This window comes from Anolis carolinensis, chromosome 1 (assembly GCF_035594765.1).
Source record: "Anolis carolinensis isolate JA03-04 chromosome 1, rAnoCar3.1.pri, whole genome shotgun sequence".
Taxonomy (NCBI): Eukaryota; Metazoa; Chordata; class Lepidosauria; order Squamata; family Dactyloidae; genus Anolis; species Anolis carolinensis.
The window spans coordinates 38,165,229-38,182,289 of NC_085841.1; the positions used below are offsets into that span (position 1 = coordinate 38,165,229).

The window sequence follows — 17,061 nt, forward strand, 5'->3', positions numbered from 1 at the left end:
AAGGTTTGAAATTGCTATTCCCCATGATGAGTATGTATTGTCTCCATTATCAGAGGCAATTTATTTCTTTATAGTACTTACCCCTCAGGGTTGCAGAAGCCAAAATTGTATTATGTTTTGTGCTGAGCTTACCACAGATATCTGGTCACTAAATAGTGGAATAGGGTAAACCCTTGTTTTAATCCAGAACTGCTGTTACTACATTTATTTATTTATTTATTTATTTGCAGCATTTATATTCCGCCCTTCTTCTACGTGGTCCCTGTCAAATGCACACATATGGGTTTTCCTTGCGCCTGCGCAAACAGTTCGGAATTCTCTAGAAGCTCTCAGAGATACATTTTTGGCGGAGGCCCCGCCCCAATCTCCCCTCGTTAGTATATATAGCCAGTGGGCGTGGCCGACGCCCCAGTTCCTTTTTTCCGCCGCGTCGGACAGTTAGAAATCTCTTAGCTCTCTCGTTAATCTTTAATCCTTCATTGACCAACGGACTTCTGACTACTCTTTTGCGCGTCGTTTTTGGACTTGTTTGACCTACGGCTACATCAACTCAGGCCAGTTTTCCCCCCCTACCTGCTATAAGATGGCCGCCTTGTTTAAGAAGTGCTCCCAATGTGGGGGGAAACTTCCTGACACAGATGGACATTCTATGTGTCTCCTTTGCCTGGGAGAGGGTCATGCGGCCCGTTCCTGCCCTATCTGTCAGGCCTTTACACCACAGGCCCGCAAAAACCGTGAAACCCGCCTCAAGGCCCTCTTGTATGAGCAGGCCCTTTTGCCACCATCCATTCAGCCAATGAAAAGGGCAGTATCAGAGCCCCCGGCTCAAACCTCGTTGACGGGAGCTGTTGTTATACCAGATCCTTTGGCGAATGGAAACTTACCTGTGGCTGGGCTTTCCGAGGTCAGGCCTCCGCTGGCAAAGAAACCAAAAGTTAAGAAATTGAAGCCTCTCCCTGGAGGGAAAGCCATTAAAAAGTCCGCAGCTGAGGTAGAAAATGCAGTCGGCCTTTCCTCTCAAGGATTCTCTGCCTCCTTGCTGGAACTGAGCCCGGCGGAAGGATATAGCATTTTTAGCAACCAGGCTTTGCTCTCGGATCTTCCCCAGCTACTTCTGCAACCAGAAGAGGGCGGTTCCTCCCTCCCGGAGTTAGAGCCCGCGCCCGCAGCGCCCCTCCCGTCATCGGGAGGAGAGCTGGTAACAGGAGAAGAGGCCTTGGCAGCCACACCTCCTGCGCCTGCCCTGGAGAGGGAAGGTGGTGAAACCGGAGATCTTGCAGCTTCGGTCCCGATAGTGCCTTCAGTATCAAGCGAGGGACCTTTGGAAAGGGAGAATGCCTTCCGTCGCCAAGGCAGATCGACTTCGAGGAGAAGTCGATCACGTCGCTACCGACGGAGGCATTACCGCTCCCTCTCCTCTTCGGGATCATGGAGCTCCGACACCGAGGATGAGGGGCATGGCTCTTGGTCCCGAGACTCCTCCATGAGGGGCTTTTCTCGCGGTTCTAGATCTCCCTCCCCCTTTTACTTTCATGGTGACCCTATTTATACTCGGGATTATTTTCGTTTCATCTCACGTTGCCATAGACATTGACGCAATTCCTTAAGGGATCAGATGCAAGCGCCCACTCCAGGGGGTGAGCGAGTACCAACGAGGCAAACTCAAGGTGCCCCGCAACTCCCGACCACAGCTTCGGCTGCAATGCCTGCAGGCCAACCTATAGCTCCAAGAACCACAAACCCCTCTCAAATCACGGCCCAAACAACTCAGCCTGTTCAAACAGCGCCTCTTCTTCAGCAGGCACAAGAGCCAGGTGATGTAGGAAATGTCATAGAGTCTGACTCAACCTCGGCGGCAGAGGTTGAGGGCTCTCAACTTACTGCAGCAGTACCAGATGTGGACTGCGATTCTCCAGAGGAACTGTGGGGGTTCTCCTCTTTGATTTCTCGTCTAGCAAGGGCGCTTAACCTTCCCACTCGCCAGGACCCAGCTGCTGTTGATGATCCGGTTTTTCCCCGCGAGCAACAACAGACCCCCGCTACAACACCATTGCCTCTGTTACTTTACCTGCTCCGCCTCCTGAAGTCGCCTGACCTGGCTCCGGCTGTGATCCCAGCTATCTCAAAGAAGGCTGATAATCTATACGGTATGGATCTGACATCTGCTGAATGGCTAGGCAAACAATTAAAACCTAACTCTGTAGTTGTGGATGTCTCACAACCACGTCAATCGCAGAGGTCCCAAGTTTCCCCAGCTGACAGGGAGGGGAAAAAGATAGACGCTATGGGCCGTAAGGTTTACACTTCCGCGGGCCTCTACGCTCGATTGGCCCACTATGGAGCCTATATGGGGGCCTACCAAAGTTACCTGTGGAACAAGATTGCCCCCCTCCTGGAGCACCTACCTACTGAAGAGTTGCGCTTGGCTAAAGCATTCAAGCAGGAAGCGTGCCAACTGGCTGATCTACAAAAAGAACTTGCCAAACATATGGCTGACTCAGCCGGAAAACTCTTTGCCAATGCTGTAGCTATCCGACGTCACGCATGGCTTCGCTCCTCTGGATTGTCTTCAACCGCACGTACAGCTATTGAAGACTTACCTATAGATGAGTCAGGGCTCTTCAATCCCAATACTGACTCCAATCTTGAGCGCACGCATCAAATGCGTCAGACGGCTCACAGATTTGGAATACCATCTCAACAACCTACCTATCCTCGACAACGTTGGCCTACGTACCTTCCTTTTCAGCGCAGACGCTCAAGCCCAGTCCCCTCAGGGTCAAGACCTCGTCTCCCGACTCAGTTGGCTGCCCCAAGGAGAACATCTTCTACATCGAGGCGTCGCCCGCAGGGTAGGGCCAGGCAAGCTTATGCGCCTCGGCGACGGGTTTAGCCACTACCCGTCTAGGTCGTCTTCGTTCTCCCCGTTGGGAGAGTTAGGTTTTTCCCCGGTTATGGTTGATGGCACCCACCCTGTTGCAGCATCCACATTGTTACGGGATGACTCCTCAATTTCCTATCCCCCTACCTTCACGGACCGTCTAGCCACGTTCCTGAATGTCTGGGCTCAGATTACTTCAGATAGATGGGTGCTGGACATTGTTCGTAGAGGCTATGCAATTGAATTTGAGACCTTACCACCTACAGGTCATATCCAAACAACACCCCCTTCTGTCCCCTTACTAGAGGAAGTTCAATCACTATTGGCCAAAGGCGCTATTAAGCGCTTAGAGGAGGATGCCCTGCATAACTGTTTTTTCTCGAAGTATTTTTTGGTTCCAAAGAGGGATGGTGGTCTTCGTCCCATCCTTGACTTACGGGGGCTAAATTTCTTTATTAGACCCCGGAAATTCAGGATGGTAACACTCCCGATTATTCTGTCACTACTACGGGAGGGGGCGTGGTTCGCTACGGTGGACCTTAAAGACGCCTACTTCCATATTGGAATTCGACGGTCTCACCGCCGTTTCCTCAGTTTTAAAGTTGGCCATAACTGTTACTGTTTTAATGTTCTCCCGTTTGGCCTTTCAACTGCACCTAGAGTGTTTACTAAGTGCATGTCCGTTGTAGCCGCATTCCTCAGACAACAGGGCGTGGTCATCTACCCTTACATTGATGACTGGCTACTTGTAGCGCAGTCGAAATCAACTTTACTGGACAATATTCATTTCACGCTGTCTCTTCTACAGGATCTCAGTTTGGTTATCAACCCAGAAAAATCTTGTTTGCAGCCTTCCCAGTCCATTCTGTTTATTGGGGCGCTCATCGACTCCGTTCAAGAAAAGGCTTTTCTGCCAGACGACCGATTCACGACTTTGCGGTCAATCCTCTCAAAGATCTTCACTTCCAGAAGCGTAAGCGCTCGTCTCGTGCAGGTGGCGTTGGGGCACATGGCATCAACGACATCAGTAACACCGTATGCAAGACTTCACATGTGCCCCCTCCAGACTTGGCTGCTGTCGGTCTTCGACCCTCTTCGCGACAGTCCAGAGACAATTTTCCTCATCCCCAACTCCGTCCGGAACTCTCTTCGTTGGTGGATGTGCAGAGACAATGTTCAGAAAGGAATGTCCTTCAGGACACCAAGACCGTCACTGACTCTAACAACGGATTCCTCCTTACAGGGGTGGGGTGCCCACCTAGCCGGTCTCAGGGTGCAAGGACAGTGGTCTCTAACCGAGAAGAAACATCACATCAATTACTTAGAGATGTTAGCTGTCCTCAAGGCTCTTCGAGCTTTCGAGCCATCCCTCCGACGACGTGTGGTCCGGATACTCACAGACAACACTACAACTCAGTTCTACATCAACAAACAAGGGGGAACTCGTTCACGAAAGCTTATTGACCTGACTCTGCAAATCTGGCATTGGTGCCTCCCCCGAGGTATCCACCTACTGGCAGTATATCTTCCAGGGAAGGAGAACGAACTGGCAGACACATTGAGCAGGACTCCGAATTCCTGCCACGAGTGGAGGGTCAAGACCCAAGTACTTTCACCGATTTTCAGTCTTTGGGGCCAACCGCTGGTGGATCTCTTTGCCACACCCAGCAATACTCAGTGCGACCTGTTCTGTGCCCACCTTCCCAGGAACCCGGGAACGGGATGCCTGGGGGATGCGTTTTTGTACACATGGAACCCGGGTCTATTGTTCACCTTCCCTCCAATTCCTCTAATACCACGAACGTTGTCCAAGATACTGGAGGACAATACCGACTGCATACTACTAACTCCCTGGTGGCCTCGACAACCGTGGTTCGGGCCTCTTCTCCAGATGTCGAAGGGCGAATTGCGGCACCTGCAGTACACGACAGACATACTAACCACACACAACGGTCTTGTTCGCCATCCGGACGCAAGGTCCCTCCGCCTAACAGCATGGAGAATTCGACCGCTCCGATACTTTCGGACCCTGTAATAGCCATCATCGCTGCGGCACATAAGGATTCCACAAGAAAGTCTTATTCGTATAAGTGGCAGCATTTTGCAGACTTTGCGAAACAAGCTGGTGCTGAGCCTACTTCGGCTTCTACCGCGATACTACTAGAATTCCTTCTTTCTTTCTCAAAGAAGGGACTAACACTTTCTTCCATCAAATGTTACCTGGCAGCAGTATCATGGTACCGTAGGAAGGCTGGGCAACCATCTTGCTTCGCAGACCCCTTGGTTCGCCTTTTTCTCAAGGGGCACATGAATCTCCATCCTCTGGTTCGTACACCAGCCCCCGGATGGAGCCTGGAATTGGTGTTATCTCAGTTATCAAAAGCCCCCTTTGAACCTATGGCATCGATTAGTCTCCAATACCTCACATGGAAAACAGCATTTCTCGTCGCCATTACCACAGCAAGGCGCGCAAGTGAACTTTGAGGGCTGATGAGCCATATTTACGTTTTCATAGGGATAAAGCAGTTCTTCAAACTGATATAGCCTTCTTGCCTAAGGTGGTGTCTATGTTCCACTCATCGCAGGACATTATCCTGCCGTCCTTTTTTCCAAATCCTACTACCCCGCTTGAGATTGCCCTTCATGCTCTAGATGCCAGAAGGTCCCTTGCCTATTACATGGATAGAACACGTCCCCACCGAAAATCGCCACGTCTCTTCTTAAAATACAGGAGAGACGCTCTAGGTTCACCAGTAACGCCTCAACGTTTGTCTTCATGGATCGTAGCGACTATTCGGTTGGCCTACGAGCTTGCAGGCCGAAGTCCTCCAGCCATGTTGAAAGGACATTCTACCAGGGCCGTGTCGACGACTCATGCCTTCATGAAAGGTGTCCCGTTGCAGGACGTATGCCGTGCGGTGACTTGGGCCACACCCATTACCTTCGTGTCCCACTACAAGCTGGACGCTACATCCAGGAGGAACGCAGCTTTCGGAAGAGCCGTACTTTCAGCGTGCCTGGCATGACGCCCACCTAACCAGGTTGGTAGCTTGCTAGTCACCCATATGTGTGCATTTGACAGGGACCATGTAGAAGAAGTATGGGTTGCTTACCTGTAACCATGTTTCGTCGAGTGGTCACCTGTCAAATCCACACATCCCCGCCCTTCCTCCCCGCAGCACGTCATGCCTCAGTTTTGAGCTGCCTCTCGCGGCTAGGAACTGGGGCGTCGGCCACGCCCACTGGCTATATATACTAACGAGGGGAGATTGGGGCGGGGCCTCCGCCAAAAATGTATCTCTGAGAGCTTCTAGAGAATTCCGAACTGTTTGCGCAGGCGCAAGGAAAACCCATATGTGTGGATTTGACAGGTGACCACTCGAAGAAACATGGTTACAGGTAAGCAACCCATACTTCTCACCCCGAAGGGGACTCAGGGCGGATCACATTACACATATAGGCAAACATTCAATGCCTTTTAACATAGAACAAAGACAAACAAACATAGGCTCCGAGTGGGGCTCGAACTCATGACCTCCTGGACAGAGTGATTCATTGCAGTTAATTGCACTGGCTTGCTCTCCCGCCTGCGCCACAGCCCGGGCCCATTCTTAAGAGATAGAGGAGGAGAGATGGTTAGCATGGGCTATCTAATTTTGCCATAGTTAAGAATTATGGGTTTCATATGGGCTACCAATACCAACCTCAAATTTAGTGGGATGTGAAGATGTACCCTAAGACATAGGCACAGGAATCTTAGATTTCTACTGCGCTGGACAAACCTCAGATTTAGCAGCACATGTAGATGCTCCCTAAGGCTGGATCTACACTGCCAAAGAATGCAATGTGAACTGCAATATATGGTAGCTGTTGATCCATATAATACAGTTTGAACTGTATTGAATTGCCTTATATGGGTCTACACTGGCCATATAATGCAGTTCAAACTGCATTATTTGGCAGTGTAGAACCAGCTGAACAAGTCTGAACAGAAATCTTAGAAATAGGGTGGAATATGATCACACAGTGAAGGTAAACAAGGGCCCTGTCTACACAGACCAATATAAAAATCATAATTCTTACTAACACACAACATTCATGACAAATGTATATCTCAATTGGATCTTTAATCTTTAAACCATTTAAAAAAGAATTGCCTTTCACTCAGCATTTTGAATAATGATCCAAATGATTTCCAGAGGTTTTGTTTTGTGTAGCAATCCTGAGCAGTTAGTTTTTGCATTGGGGCTGGGGGAGGTGTAGGGGGTGATCTGAATTTATTTATTTATTTATTTACAGTATTTATATTCCGCCCTTCTCACCCCGAAGGGGACTCAGGCGGATCACATCACACATATAAGGCAAACATTCAATGCCTTAACATAGAACAAAGACAGAGACAAACGCAGCTCCGAGCTGGCCTCGAACTCATGACCTCTTGGTCAGAGTGATTTGTTGCAGCTGACTGCTTTATCAGCCTACACCACAGCCCGGGCTTGGTTGATAAAAGTCAGCAGATCACATTATTGTTTCTGCAAGAACGTGAATTTGTTCATGGCTTAATGCTTAATTTTACATTCACCTATAATTTTTTAAAAGAAACCCCAAGAATATATGTGTGGCTACTAGCAGATCAGTGTACTCATATATCAGTATTAGTACACCTCCGCATCACAAAATGGTTAGCTGGAAATCTTTAGATTCGCCTGTATGATCGGAAGAAAAAAAAAAGTGAAATGGCAACTGCTGTGAGTCCACCAATATGCAAATAGTAGGAGTGTTTTGCATGCAAACCCGCATCAAGATGAGCTTGCCCAGGAGACACGTGTGGATGCCAAAGACAAACTCGCCAAGATGTGATTGCTGCATGAGGTGCTAATGAGGCAAACGTGAGTCCATGTGGATCTGGAAAATAGAGCAAATAAGGGGTGTTTTTTCAAGTATACATAATCCCAACATTTAAATTGAAGATGTGCTATGCAGCTTATAATGCCAATAAGTGTTGACATCAAATATATTTCTGTAAAGTGAGAATTTAACATCTCAAACTTCTTTTTTATAGAATGGTGATATACAAACAACTATTTTTTGTTGATGAGATATTACAAAACTGCTTGCTTTATATCCAAGCATTATGTGTGGATGTAAGTAGCCCTAAGAGAAATAAATCTTCAGAGGATGTAGCTATTCATTTTATAAAGGTGAGAAGAAACAATATTTAAAATACAAAAATACTAATCTAAATGTATTTGTTTACTTATTATCTCAGTCAACAACATGAATAATTTAAAAAATACAGATAATTAAATAAGATATTAACTGAAAACCCAGACACATACAGTATTGAAAGCAACTTAAATTATTTAAAAACAAAGAGAAAGCACCCAGATTTTAAAAATCTGTCTGTAAATGTCATTGCTCAATTGATTAAAAATATCTTTTGTGGCCCAAGGAGTGCTGAGAGAGGACTTGCTTGCCATGGGAGAGTGAACTTAGGAAACTAATGCATATTCCAGTAATCAAGGAATAGAATATTGGGTGAACTTGATCTGGTCACTATATCTGAGTCCAGTCTACCTCATAACATTACTGTAAAAATAAATTGTTACCTTGAATTGACTGAAAAAAATAGGTTATAAATGTAACTAAATACTATAATGGGATTACCCTAACTACAGTATAAATTAGTATACAGTTCTGTTTTCAGCTGATATGGGAGAGAAAATGAACAAAATACTGCATCAAATGTTGCTCCAATAATTGAGCTATTTCTGCTGCTGCCACCCCACCCCTCACCCCCCATCCAATTCATCTCTTAAGCTAGGCAGTGCACCAACTGAAGGATTTCTGAGGTGTTGCTGACTGCAGACACATTGAGATTGATGACTGAAGAGATCCCTAAGTCTTCTGCCACAACTGTTCACAACAAATCTCTAGGAAAGCACTGCACTCATAATTTCCCAGAACACCAATTTGTAACCCCTTGGATACCCTTCTAACAATTAGGCTTTTGGAGTCGTGTTCTATTACTAGTGATCATAAATCTGATTTCCAAAAGTTACAAGTTTACAATCACATAAATACTGATCAAGATGCTACCCTAAATGTCAACTGTTTTTTTCTCCTCATTAATTCTTTGTACTAGTTGGGACTTAAGTTATGCTAAGTAAGTATAATTAATTCAACTCTTATGTTCTGTATAGTTGTTGTATTTACTAGCTTAAAAAAGTAAGTTCCCATCATTATTTGTAATACATTTTCTTGTTTTAAAACAAATTTTCTCCAAGTTGCTTGGTGTGTGTTGAGAATAACATACTTCCACGTGTGAGTCAAAAGTTTGACAGGAAATCTCTACATTTGTTCTGATTTTTTCTTTGTTTTATTAGATAGACACTTCCTACACTTACACTTTGAATGAATTTTGTGAGAAACAGTATCAACAGAGTCAACTAGCACGTTCTCTAATACAAACTTTTAGAGACAAAGTAATCAAAGTAATTCAGAGGTCTTTTTTAAAGGTAATATAAATTCCTTTTTTTCTTATATTTTTATTTTTATTTTGCGTATATTTACTGTATTATATATCTCAGTTTTTATATCTAGAATTGGTGTATTGCACCATATCTAGTATTATTTGTTAGCAACCCTGTTTCCCCTAAAATAAGACATCCCCAGAAAATAAGACCTTGTAGAAGTTTTGCTGAATTGCTAAATATAAGGCCTCCCCCGAAAGTAAGACCTAGCAAAGGTTTTGTTTGGAAGCATGCCCGCCAAACAGAACACCAGAGCATGCAGGATCGGTAAATGTACGTACCATAGAGTGTTGTACATGGAAATAATGGTAGTAACAAATTCTTGATAGGATTCACAGTTTGTCTGGTTATGCTGGTTTGTGATGACAACTACTGTACAGTATATAATAAATGTTAATTTTTTTGTGTTCAACAATAAATGTGAATTCTTCTTCATGGAAAAAAATAAAACATCCCCTGAAAATAAGACCTAGAGCATCTTTGGGAGCAAAAATTAATATAAGACACTGTCTTATTTTTGGGGAAACACGGTACCTTGATTATTTACGAAGAATGTTTGGATGTAAAAACAAATGAATAAATACATTCTATAATCTTGAAAACAGAATTTAATAAGATCTTGTTCTCCCTACTTTAGAAATTAGACTTACTCAGGGGAAGATACAAGTACTGCACTGATGTTCTCTGTCATTGAAGTTGACCATAAGCAGTGTTTGCTCTTTCACCTGAAATCTCAAGGCTATGATATTTAATAGTTTCTTGAGATACCGTATATACTCGAGTATAAGCCAACCCGAATATAGCCGAGGCACCTAATTTTACCACAAAAACTGGGAAAACCTATTGACTCGAGTATAAGCCGAGGGTGGGAAATGCAGCAGCTACTGGTAAATTTCAAAAATAAAATTAGATACCAATAAAATTACATTAATTGAGGCATCAGTGGGTTAAATATTTTGAATATTTACTGTATTTCAAAGAAAAACAGTAAACTAACTCTATAAGTGGAAAAGCAACAATACCTTTATAATAATAATAATCATCATCAACAACAGCTTCATTTGTACCCTGCCCTATCTATCTCCCCCTGGGGACTCAGGCCAGCTTTGTCAAAAGTCAGACGCCAATTAGAGAGCAAAATAGAGTTTATTAAAGCAACAGTCCAAAAAATAGCTCAACAAACTAAAAAGACTTAAAACACTTAACTTTCCGGATTAGCCAGAGATATAATCCGGGTTAAACTTAAAGTTCTAGAACTTGACCCAAAAGTTCACAATGGGCTTGAACTAAAGCAAGCAGTATTGAAGCCCACAAACCTTTCTCAAAACCCAAATTACAAAAAGGAGTTCAAAACAAACAAACACCCAAACTGAGCTAGGGAATTCCCAGTTGACAGCAGCAAAGCCAGCGAAACAGCGAGACGCTGGCGAGCACGCAGCAACCGCTGCTGGAACATACACCAAACCAAGAGTTAAAGGAACAAAGCGGGAAAGCATCGTCAAGCCGGTCCGAAATTGGGATAAACCAGCAGTGCCAAGCTGCTGCAGAAACAAACGCCAAGCCAGGAGTTAAAAGAGCAGAGCGGGAGAACGTTGTCAAGCCGGTCTGAAGTTCGGATAAGCAGACAGCGTCGGTATCAGGAGTGAAGGTAGTGGTCAGCAACAGCAGACAGCCACGGAATAGAGAACGACGCCAAGCCACGGATTGAGAGCGAAGAGCAAAGCCGAGTCAAGTTCCAGTCCAAGGTCCGGGAGGTCGAAGTCATCCAAGAAGGTCACAACACGAAATGGCACAGAGAGCCAAAGCAATGAGGGCGAACAGCAGCTAATACAAAATAGTAATAACAGTGCAGTCCAGGAAAACCCACACAATTCCAGCCTGAGTCATTCTTCACTCAAGAGGACTACATCCACATTCCTCTTGTCTCTAATTCTTCTGGTTCTGGTTCCATAAAACAATAATTGTAGCCATTTTTTTCTAGAGGCTTCTCTTGTTCTTTTATTTTCCCTCTTAAATCACAGAGGAGGAGGGAGAATGGGAATTATGCAAAATAGAATCAAGATAGACTCTCTAACACAAAGAATTTTTATGAATCTCTGCCTAAATATTGATACTCTTTATACTGGAATCATCTCTGCCTAAATATTGATGCTCATTATACTGGAATCATAATGTGCTACAGTTGTTCTTCAATGAAACTAGTGGGAGTAAACAAGACTTTTGCCTTTTTTGTTTCTTTCCCAACTTTGATATCATCATTTGACTTCTGTCATCAGAAAGGAAATAACTTTTCCAGCTCACCTCTCATTCACTTACTTTCGGAAAAAAGGCTTCTCCTAAGTCTAAACTGCACAAAATGTGGCAAAATTAGGAACAGAAATATTTGCCTAAGGGATAAGTGGGTCAGTATGATTAAATCTCCAAGTGGGACATTTTAGCTTTTTTTTTTTTAAAAAAAAATCTGTACAAAGCACTGTGGAGCATGAAGAGAAAGCACTCTTGGAAGCTAGATACAATTTGTGACCTGTATTTTCTTCATCTCTGCTTAAAATGTATATCAAACTGCATTTTGTGTTTATCAAATCTTTTAGACCTTCAATAATACTGAATTTTATGTGGAATATAGCCAGGGTGCATGTGTGTCTCACAAGCACTTGCTGGATCATTAGTCTAGTTTCTGGGAGCCAGCATGTGAAAAAATAACTTTTCTGGGTGGTAGTAACAAATTATACCATTCTTTTAAACATAGCAATTATGCCTCCATATTTAGGGACCGCCATAATAATGTAATAACCACAAGAAAGATCAAAAGCCCATATTAAATTCTAAACAACCCAAAATGTCAAGAGTCAGAGTTTATTCAAGAGATAGGCCAAAAAGTAAACGTAAACACAAACTTAGCTATCAGTGTTTAAAAGCAGTCCAAACAAAACTATATCAAAAGGTATGTTTTAACAAGCCAACCGGGTTATTCACCCAGATAAAACTAAAAAGGTGCTTCACTTCAGCTCAAAATAGATTAAGTTGGCTTAGAAAAGTAGTCAAAACAAACAAAGACTTGGAACCTTCCAAAAACCTCCCAAGAGCTACAACTAGTAGTTTAAACACGGAACTCCCAAACAGAAAACAAAGCCAGGGAAAAAACAGACTGTGCAAAAAGAACTGTGGTTCCAAACCCTTTCTGTTGCAGGCAACAGACTCTGGGGATTTAAAGGGACAGTTCACAAAGTTGTCACCAAACAGGTCCGGAGACAAATTGCCAGGAACAGAAGCAACCTGCTTCAAGGATGCAGATAATGCCAGAAGCTCCTAGGGTATGGCGAAGAGGCGTCGTCAGGTTGATCCAGGGTCGGGGCAGGAGACAGCAGCTGGGTCAAGAAGGCAGGCCAGAGGTCAAGAGCCGTGGGTAGACATCAATCAAAGGGCGAAGGCAGAAACAGGGTCGAATTCCAGTCCAGGGTCCAAAGGTTGCAGTCATCAAAACCAGGTCCACGAAATGGCACAAAGAGCCAAGGCAATGAAGGCAACAACAGCTAGAATAGTAATCACAGTGCAATCCAGGGAAACCCACACAGTTCCAGCCCTCCGTTGCAGAGCAACCCAGATAACTTACATCAGAAGCAAAGTCCCAGTCCAGTCTTCTTGAACGAACAGAAATCCCAATGGCGCTTCAGCAACACCTTGCCACACGCAAAGTGAAGTGACCAAACATTCCCCATTTATTCCCATTCCTCTTGAGTGTCCAAACACCCACACCCAAACAGCAGGTGTCCCGAATCCTACTCAGAGTCAGAACTCCACACAGCTAGGGCTTGTGGATCAGGCGAGCCTAATTGTCCTTCAGAGTCAGAACTACACACAGCTAGGGCTCGTGGATCGGGCATGCCTAATTGCTCATCAGAGTTCCAATCATCCTGCCCACACCCAACCCCATGCACACTTGAAGATCCATCCTCCCTTCTCCAAGCAGCCCAAGTGGGATCTGCTCCTGAAGATACCCAAGGTTCAGCAGTATCCATAGGCCCCAATTCCCCAGACATCTCCAGTGGCCGTGCCCATTCAGTGCCCACTTCCTCAGCCACCACCTGTTCACCAGCATCCATTTCTTCCACAAACTCCCCATCTGAATCTTCCTCAGAAGATTCCCCATAGAGATCCCTCATCCTTTTCCTGCGCAAATCCTCCAACGAGCCCTCCTCGCAAGGGTTTTTCCTTCCTCTCCTGATCCCACCACCATCATCCATAGTCCCCGAAGGCGCAGTCACAACACAAAAAGGTTATGTATTGCAGCCTATATAGTTACAGAATTATAGGCCCATTTCCAGATTTGTGTCATCAGCACTTCCTGAGACAAATGTTTCATCTTCTCCTCAATCCCCATGGTTGTCTTGTAAATCCTGGTGATCTTGTGTTGTGTATACCTATCATGACAGGGGTTTTTAAAATTACTATTCTGAATTTGTAAAAGGAGATCTGAAATGTAAACTTGCAAATGGCTGATCAACATGGAAAAAACCTAGGCATGATGGTTTTCAGAAGTGCACCAGTTTAAGCCTCCTAAAATGATGTTAGTGTACTAATTTGTGTGGTATACATAAGGGGGGGGGGACACCCTGGAGAAATAACAAACCATGCTGTGTTTAAATTGCAACAAGACTATTGGGAACAAAGCTTGAATTGAAGCCAAATTTTCAGAACAGAAACTAAACAGACAACAAGAAAACCTATATATAAGTTTTCACTTGGAAAAGAACTAAGTTGAGAGCCCTGCATTGTTTTGACTACATTCAATATCAAAGTCACACCCAAATCAACAAAGTGCAATACATGGTTACAAAGAGAGAGTGGTAAAAAGCCATTTAATATTTAATACAAACAAGACTGTACTCATTCAAATTGAAATAAACACTACATAGAAGACATATGACTGAAAATACTAGAGACTGAAATACAGAACCATTATGAAAGAAAGTAAGGTAACTACAATAGAAGGATTACAACCAAACAGCTGTGCCATCTTAAAAGACTAAGTAATTACTGGTCAAAGACATTATATGTTTAAATAATAACAAAGAAGAACATCAGCTGAAATACCAGCTAAAATGGGAGATTTAAATCAAGATTCTGGCAGAGAAACAAGCAATGAGAAATCAGTTCATCCAGATCTTTGTAGGAATTAAGGATGAAGTGATAGCAGAATCGAAAGATGTAGGACAATCATTTACCCAGATGAGAAATTACATGAAGACAGTCGTGCATCAAGTGTAAGAGTTGGTGGGGAAAACAGTAATGCTGGAAGAACATTTTGGAGAAACAGAAAAAGAGAACACCCAATGGAATTATTTACACCAGTGAAAGCTAGAGAAGGAAAGCTAGGCTTGGGATTTGGTGACATAAAGGAAGGAACAGATGAAAATATATAAAAATGGAGGGTTAGCTCCCTTTTAGCCCTTCCCCTTCTATTTTCATTTTTCTTGTCTGTCCAACACAAAACATTTTCTTGTAACAACTAATGTATTTTAAATCAAAATGAGCATCCAGGGATGAGTCCTGCTCCACACACCAACTCAAAGGATTGAATGGAAGAACTTCTATTGTTTACAACTGCGGACAGGGTTGGCACGTTTATGAGTCTGGATCCAGGCAACGACCAATCTGCCTGAGCCCAACCACTGGCGGAGCATATAGAGGAGTGAAGATAAATAGACCCACACCAGGCTGGAATAAAACCTTCAAATAGAGCATTCTGTACAGGTCTGCCAGCCAATGAATCTATACCTAGGTTTGGATTCATTTGGTTTTTCACAAGTCATGATATTATGCATTCTTCATGAACAGTTTCCTCAATGGTATCATTTTAACAAATGCACCGTAATAAGTCATATTTAAAGAGGGCTCAAGGAGGTAGAGTAAAAAGTAGCAAATGGCTATTTTCATTACTGGTCAGTGGGGTGATGAAGGATACACCCATGCATCATTTTCTAGTGAGTGGGAAGTTTTCCCAGTGAGAACTTTAAAGGAACTCTAAAGTGCTGAAGCCTAGCCTCAGACTAGACTAAGCAGTTTGGGTCGCTCATTTAACATCTGGACTAAAAACCAGAGTAGGTTTGCTACTCCACTACCAATGGAGCCATCAGCAATAATTTTATTTGTATGAGAATAAATTTTAAATGTACTTCCATGACACATTATTAATTGGAAGTTCTCATGATAGCTAAAGATTGAGTATAACAAAATTGACATTTTATCGAATGAAAGTGTATTTAGCATATTGATTCATTTTCAAACTTTATTCTAAACTACTCAGGTCGCTGAAATGAAAGGAGCAGAAAAGCTTTTTCAACATTTCCCAGATGATGTCACAGAAAAGTCAAAACACTTTGAAATAGCTGAATGGCGACACATTATGGAAAGGTTTTCTAGATTTCTTCAGCTTGTTGATAGGATCTTTCAAGAACTACTTCGCAGATTGGTTCACAATGCTATTGATCATCTTTTGGAAATATTTAAAGGTTCCAGTATGATGGTTGCTCCAAAAGAGAAGACAAATGAAAAGCTTATAAGGTTGTTTTCCATTTTTATAACCAAGGTGTATGTCTAAAACTCCATGCTTCATAGTTTAGTTTCTGAATTTCTTTGTTAATATGCATATGAATGAGCACTGAGATATAAATGAAGGGCCTGTGTGTAATCTGAGTTTTTCATGATCTCTGCATTCACACAGATGGGTTTTCTGTGCTTGCACAGTGCATCGTTTAGAACTTTCTAGAGTTATTATATAGGATTTTTGCTGGTAACCCAGCCCATCTTTAGGTCATCTTATCTCTTTGCTTGTTGCCTAAACTCTTTCTTTCTGTCTTAGAAGCATCAAATTAATTATTCTGAACTTTCCTTCTTTTGGCCTTCATTCTTGAATTATTTTCTTGCTTGATTTTTAGATTATGAATCAACTGTTGATTCTTCTAATTCTGATTTTTGAGTTTTTGATGATTTCCATTTTAGTTTATGAATTGGACAGTTGTTTACTTTGTCATGGTTTGAGTCAGATTGTGGGCTTGTCTACAATAAGTCTCAGTGTACTATTGCGGCTTCGTCTGAAATGGCTTCAAAAAGAGCACATGAAACTTTAGTTGTAAGTATAAGGGCTTCAGTGACATGCAGTCCTATGAGTAAAGGATATTATAGAAAGTCTGGACTCTGAGAAACACACTTTAAAAAAGCATTAGAAAAAATTAAAAGGATTTTGGAGTTTGTAGTGGATGCAGGTTATGATTCAATAGCCTTTGTATCACAGCATTAATGCTGTAACAATTGTAAGGAGGTCCCATTGCTTAAAAATACTAGGAGGCTGATAGAAAATTGAGAAGTAATTTGGCTGTTATGCATTTAAAAGGTGAATTAGTTTTTGGTGAAAAGCGTCTGGGAAAAGTATTAATAGAGAATAAGGAAGTGAAACATGTGATGCCTACTCTCCCAAAGAAAAGAGAGATTTGAGTAAAAGCCTTTTAGAGGGAATGATAAATTGTATTCCTTTTGAGGGGGAAGAAGTGTTTAGTTAAAGCCACAAATGTGGAGGATTGACTGTAGGTGAAAAATTGCAAATGGGATGACCTCACTACATTTTCATTGTTATAATCAGTTGCAGTC

The 17,061-nt window shown here is 43.0% G+C and overlaps 1 protein-coding gene across 7 annotated transcripts in view; it reads left to right on the plus strand.

Moving 5' to 3' along the window:
• Window positions 1-17,061, plus strand: part of dnah14 (dynein axonemal heavy chain 14) — a 362,578-nt gene that overhangs the window by 30,308 nt on the left and 315,209 nt on the right. For 5 of the 7 annotated variants that reach the window (XM_062972581.1, XM_062972591.1, XM_062972598.1 and 2 more), the window contains 3 exons: window positions 7,944-8,082; window positions 9,268-9,399; window positions 15,722-15,978. In XM_062972581.1, coding sequence (XP_062828651.1) covers window positions 7,944-8,082; window positions 9,268-9,399; window positions 15,722-15,978 — 528 coding nt within the window. Of the gene's footprint in view, window positions 1-7,943; window positions 8,083-8,705; window positions 9,400-15,721; window positions 15,979-17,061 lie in introns of those variants that run through there. The other 2 variants (XM_062972605.1, XM_062972594.1) reach the window with 2 other exon arrangements.